Source organism: Onychostoma macrolepis, chromosome 22, assembly GCF_012432095.1.
Source record: "Onychostoma macrolepis isolate SWU-2019 chromosome 22, ASM1243209v1, whole genome shotgun sequence".
Taxonomy (NCBI): domain Eukaryota; kingdom Metazoa; phylum Chordata; class Actinopteri; order Cypriniformes; family Cyprinidae; genus Onychostoma; species Onychostoma macrolepis.
Window position 1 is genome coordinate 1,921,744 of NC_081176.1, and position 6,122 is coordinate 1,927,865.

At 42.9% G+C, this 6,122-nt stretch overlaps 1 protein-coding gene across 1 annotated transcript in view; it reads right to left on the reverse strand.

Moving 5' to 3' along the window:
* The window catches only part of celsr2 (cadherin, EGF LAG seven-pass G-type receptor 2), a 50,663-nt gene that overhangs the window by 23,985 nt on the left and 20,556 nt on the right, over nucleotides 1-6,122 (reverse strand). Inside the window, exons 2-4 of the mRNA XM_058759990.1 lie at nucleotides 5,113-5,378; nucleotides 5,001-5,072; nucleotides 3,960-4,251 (exon numbers count right to left, since the gene is read on the reverse strand). Coding sequence (XP_058615973.1) covers nucleotides 3,960-4,251; nucleotides 5,001-5,072; nucleotides 5,113-5,378 — 630 coding nt within the window. The remainder of the gene's footprint in view (nucleotides 1-3,959; nucleotides 4,252-5,000; nucleotides 5,073-5,112; nucleotides 5,379-6,122) is intronic.

The window sequence follows — 6,122 nt, forward strand, 5'->3', positions numbered from 1 at the left end:
AGAAACATCAAGATGCTTCAACAAAGTTCTCAGCTTGATCTCTATTTCATCTCATTACTTTTAAAGAGAAAAACTGAGATTTCTAAGAGATTTCACTTCTGAGTTTTCTTTCTTATGGTTGGGGGTAACAAAACAGACATATAGTGAAGACGGAGGAAGATGAACGTGAGGAAGACTGTATGTGTGTGTTTGTGTGTGTGTGTGTGTGTGAAGACAAAGGCGACACTGTTCGACACACAAAAGACGATTGGTCACGCTCATCATAACGGAAACATTTGTGTGCGTGCCAGTCGCTCCATCTTCCTGTTTACACACACATTCCCTGGGTTTGCGGCCGCTTCGGCGCGTGATGAAATATTGATGCGGTGTGTGTTGGATTCTCTCAGAAGGTCTTTGATGGGAAACGAGGTCAGAGCTTTAAATACGGGCTCCACATCAAAGAGCTCATCCATATTCATACACACACTCGACATGATCCTCCGAGAAGTTCAGCGTGAACCCGACAAAACTCAAGCAACCAACAACCGCAGTCAGTTCAGGGTCAGCCTCGTTAAACCCTCGTTTACAGCCATTATCAAGTGACTAATGACCTGACGCTCATGTTTGAGCTCCTTCTTCAATTCCAAGGGCAACGACGAGAAACCGGCGTCTGTCGAATGACAGCACGCCTCAGGAAAACCAGTTTACTACCTTACAAACTACTAAGAAATGGTAGCTAGTTATCTTATTCATATTTCATTAAAAATTGTATTAACATATCAATTTAACTAAATACAGTATAACAATTTTTATGACTGAATCAAAACACATTTTGACTCATCTTGACCAAATGTTCCGTTACACTGGGTTCATAGTTGAGCAATGATTCAAATGAATCATATTAATGACAGACTATAATGAATCTTGAGTCAGGGTCATTCTATGGGTGTGTGACTACACTTCAAAAAATGATTTTCTTACTTATACTAGAAAACAAGACAAAATACAAGACATCTTGAATCAAGATGAATTTACTTGACAAGTAAAATGACTTAAGATATTATGTCTTATTTTCTGAACAAAATGATCAAAATTATGTTAAAACAAGCAAAAATATCTGCCAATGGGGCAAGAAAAATAGTCTTGTTTAGCCTTTGAATTAAGATTATTTTTCTTACTGCATAGGCAGATATTTTTGCTTGTTTTAAGCAAAAGCTTACAAAATTTAGATGTTTTTTTTGCAGTGTAATACAACTAATCTACTGTAACTGAACTGAACACATTAAACAGCAGTATTCAGTGTGAAAATGAATAACATCACTGGTGAATCATTCACATTAAGACCAGGAACGTGTGTTAAAACTCAGTATTGATTCATTTTGACTAAACATTCACTGCAAAAAAAAAAAACATACAGGATTCACTGTTGAGCTATGATTCAAATGAATCGTTATGAACTGTTTGTTTGAAGTGATTCACTACAATAAATATTGTCTGGAATGGATTGTGTGATTATTGTCTCACTCACTCGTTGTGGTCATAATTCAGCCCTACTTACAGCATAAAATACATTATCACTGCTGATTGTGATTCACGAGCTGAAGTTCATCGTCACATCAGTTCAGTGTCTGCTAAGATCACATCAATTATTAACACGGCTTTTACTCCGACTGTCTCTCTCTCTCTCTCTCTCTCTCCGGCTGCAGTATGAATCATTCATCTTATCAAAATGAACAGATCTCATGAGAGATGAGATGAGATGACTCACAAACATGTTAAATAACACTCATGTTCAACACACACACACACACACACACACACAGAGGAGGAGCAGCTGGCAGGACAGCAGGAGCCAGAAACAGACAGAACCAGAGAGAGAGAGAGAGACAGTTCATAGTGCTTTTAATACACTCCAGTCCTCTACAAACACACGCTGAAGCTCCCACACACCTGTACACCTACACAACACTCTTACGTGAAGCGGCCCACACACACACACACACAGAGCGCAGATCTTATGTAATGATAACATGTGGGCTGCGGCACACATCGTGTTAAAAGAGCTGTACAACACACTTCATCTATTATATTACATTCAGAGCGAATCACAGGCGCTGATGGCTTCTGGGAACTGCATTCGTAAGACGATTGCCAGAAGACTGTCACAAATCTCACCTGCTACATCAGATCAGACATGATTCAAACCACAGAACCACCTCTGATCTCTGACTCCAGAGCATTTTAAAGCATCACAGCTCTCATCGTCTCATTTACATTTACATCTATTCATTTAGGAGACACTTTTACCCAAAGTGACGCACAAACGAGGAACATCACAAATCATTTATCACAGGAGCTAACAAGATCTGCAATGCTCAGCTCTACCCATCACATCTCATTTGAGCTTTTCTCTGATCATCACATCTCAAATCATGTCATGCAATCTTGCTTCATGCTATCCCTGATCATAACATCTCATCTCCGATCATCTTTCCTCACTTCATTAAGTCTTACCTCATCATAACATCTCAATTCTGTTTATCACTGCTCATTCATATCTTATCTTTGGTTAATCTCAAGTAGGTATGCCTCATCATCTCATCCATGATCATAACATCTCATTTTATTATCACATCTCATCCCTCATCAATAACATCTCATTTCGGATCTTCTTATTTTTTCCTCATAATATCATACCTAATCCATTTGATCTGAAAATCATAACATCTCATCTCTGATCATGACATCTCCCATCGGATTATCATCTCTCGTTTCTGATTATCACATCTCATCTCTGACTGTCACATTGCATTTGATTATCACATCTCGGATAATCAAATTATGTATATATACCGTTCATAACCTCATCACATCTCATCTCTGACTGTCACATTCCTCATCTCATCTCTGAAGATCTCGCTGTCACGTCATCTCGTATCATCTATTATTCTCTGTGATTATCGAGTGTTCTGGCAGGCACAAACCCTCAAACGGGTCGTGAGCTGAACCCAGTTCTGAGAGAAACTGTACCGTCTGAATACGTGACTGGAATCTAAAGCCGTTTCTCTTCATAATGTTCTGAGCATCAGAGCAATCAAAACACACCTGCAGGGGCTTCTCAAGCAGAGACAGAGGTCACGACCTCCACAAAATACTTCATAAACATGACTCCTCATAAACTCCTTATAGCGCTCTTATGAGAACAGCGTGAATATTTCATCGCCGTGAGTTTCAGAATATGAGAGAGGGATGTGGGCGTGTTTGTGCGTGGAGGCTCCGCCCCCTGTTTGATCAGAGTGTGAGAGAGCGACGTGAGGAGGCTCCGCCCCCTGTTCGATCAGAATGTGAGAGAGCGACGTGTGGAGGCTCCGCCCCCTGTTTGATCAGAATGTGAGAGCACGACGTGTGGAGGCTCCGCCCCGTTTGATCAGCGCGTGAGAGAGCGACGTGTGGAGGCTCCGCCCCCTGTTCGATCAGAATGTGAGAGAGCGACGTGTGGAGGCTCCGCCCCCTGTTTGATCAGAATGTGAGAGCGCGATGTGTGGAGGCTCCACCCCCTGTTTGATCAGAATGTGAGAGTGAGCGACGTGTGGAGGCTCCGCCCCCTGTTCGATCAGAATGTGAGAGAGCGACGTGTGGAGGCTCCGCCCCGTTTGATCAGCGTGTGAGAGAGCGACTTGTGGAGGCTCCGCCCCCTGTTCGATCAGAATGTGAGAGCACGACGTGTGGAGGCTCCGCCCCTCTGTTCGATCAGAATGTGAGAGCGTGATGTGTGGAGGCTCCGCCCCTCTGTTTGATCAGAATGTGAGAGCGCGACGTGTGGAGGCTCCGCCCCTCTGTTTGATCAGAATGTGAGAGAGCGACGTGTGGAGGCTCCGCCCCCTGTTTGATCAGAATGTGAGAGCATGATGTGTGGAGGCTCCGCCCCCTGTTTGATCAGAATGTGAGAGCACGATGTGTGGAGGCTCCGCCCCCCTCACCTGTGTAGTCGTGGAGACACTGGCAGGTGAAGCCGCCCTCGTGGCTGCGGCAGACTCCGTGAGCGCCGCAGGGTTTGGAGTAGCACAGGTCGATCTCCGTCTCGCAGTAGTCGCCCGTGAAGCCCAGCGGACAGCGGCAGCGCAGCCCTGCGATCGGGTGGATGGGTCGGAACAGGATGGTGTCGGACGCCACGAACGGCGCCAGGCTGTCGAACTTCAGCACGGATACGCACTTCATGTAGTTCTCGCACGGCTCGCGCAGGCAAATGTTGTCGTCGAAGGGGAGCACCTCCTGCGAAAAAACAAACAAATTAGGGGTGAAATGGTACACAAACATGACGGTTCGGTACGAACCTCGGTTTTGACGTCACGGCTTGGTATGGTTTCGGTACAGCAGGAGGAAAAAACTATTTTGAATTAAACAATGGTTTACTGAACAAATTGCTCTTTCTTTAAATAAATTCAATTGTAATTAAAATTTTCTTAGGGATAAAATCTGCCTCAGCTTCTGCTCTAAACTATAGGGAGCCCTTTTACATTACTATAAGGTTACAATTAACAATAGAGCCCAAACTTAAATTCAATTACTATTTATTTTAACTATATTAACTCTTTCCCTGCCAAACATTTCATTTTCCGGGTTTTCACTGTTATACGCTATTATGCATCTCCTCAATGAATCTAGAATCACTCGATCAGAAACACAGAAGAGGAAGACGCAGAAACGAGCGATCTCGCGTGTAAGCATATGCATATGAAAAATAATGAGATCATCAACACTAACAATGTGTGACTAATGTGAAATGTGGATCTAGAAAGTGTTAAAGGCCTGTGAAGCTCTGGGATACTGCTGGAAGCCATCTACTGCATCTTTGCTTTGATAATAATATTACTGAATATGATCCAGATGTAGTATTTGATAAAAATGCGATTTTCTCAGCTTTTTGCTCAAAATGTTGCTTTTTTAATGAAATAGGCTTACATTCAAGTGTGGATAAAAAAACAATGCATTCAAAACATTTTCTCAATATGCCACCGTACCTGTGAGGAGATCTGCGCCAGCAGGCTGCGGTTCAGATACAGGCGCTCCTGCAGCTCCTCGGACCCCAAGAACTCCACCTGACCTCCGCCGCTGACCCCGTGACCTCGTGACCCCTCGCCCGGGGCCGCCACCGACAGGCTGACGTTCAGGAATGCTGGCGCTGACGTCCGTGTCGTCCTGGATGTTGAAGACCACCACGTCCTCGCGGGATGCCGAGAGCACGCGGGCCACGCCCTCCAGGAACTGAGCCAATAGGAGCGAGAGGAAGCGCTCCTGAGATGTGTCGGCCAATCGCAGCGTGATGCTGTTGGAGAGCATCTCGTCCGTGATGATGGTGACCTGCAGCAGACACTGAGCCGACACCGAATGAACGCCATCTACAGAGACACGGAAGAACGAACAATCACTGAATCACTGAGTGGATCTTCAGAACCGAAATCAGCAACGATATTAACTTGAAGGAAAAGTCACAGAAAGAATATATTTCTTACTATTAATCGGATTATTGTGATGGTTCACTTAAGCGAATCAGTTCAGTTGGATGGTTCACTTAAGTGAATCAGTTCTTTCGCATGTTTCACGTAAATAAATCAATTAATTTGGATGGATGAAGTGGTTCTTTGGAATAGTTCACTTATGTGAATCCGTTCATTTAAATGGTTCACTTAAATGAATCGGCTCATTTGGATGATTAGATGGTTCACTTTTAGATGGTTCACTTAAATGAATCAATTAATTTGAACGGTTCACTTAAATGAATTGGTTTATTTCAATTGTTTACTTATCTGAATCAGATCATTTAGATGGTTCACTTAAATGAATCGGCTCATTTGGATGATTTACCAAAATAATTTGTTCAATTGTATGGTTCACTTAAATAAGTTTTTTGAGTGAATCTTGCAAATGAATGGGTTCTTTTAAGTGAACTGTCCAAATGAACAGATTCATTTGAGTGAAAAGTCTAACTAAACTGATTTATGTGAATCATCCAAATGAATTCATTTATTTGAGTGAATCATCCAAATAAAGGGATTCATTAAAGTCAACCATTCAAATGAACTGATCCATTTAAGTGAAAGGAGCTAAATTAACCAATTCATTTAAGTGAACCATCCACATAA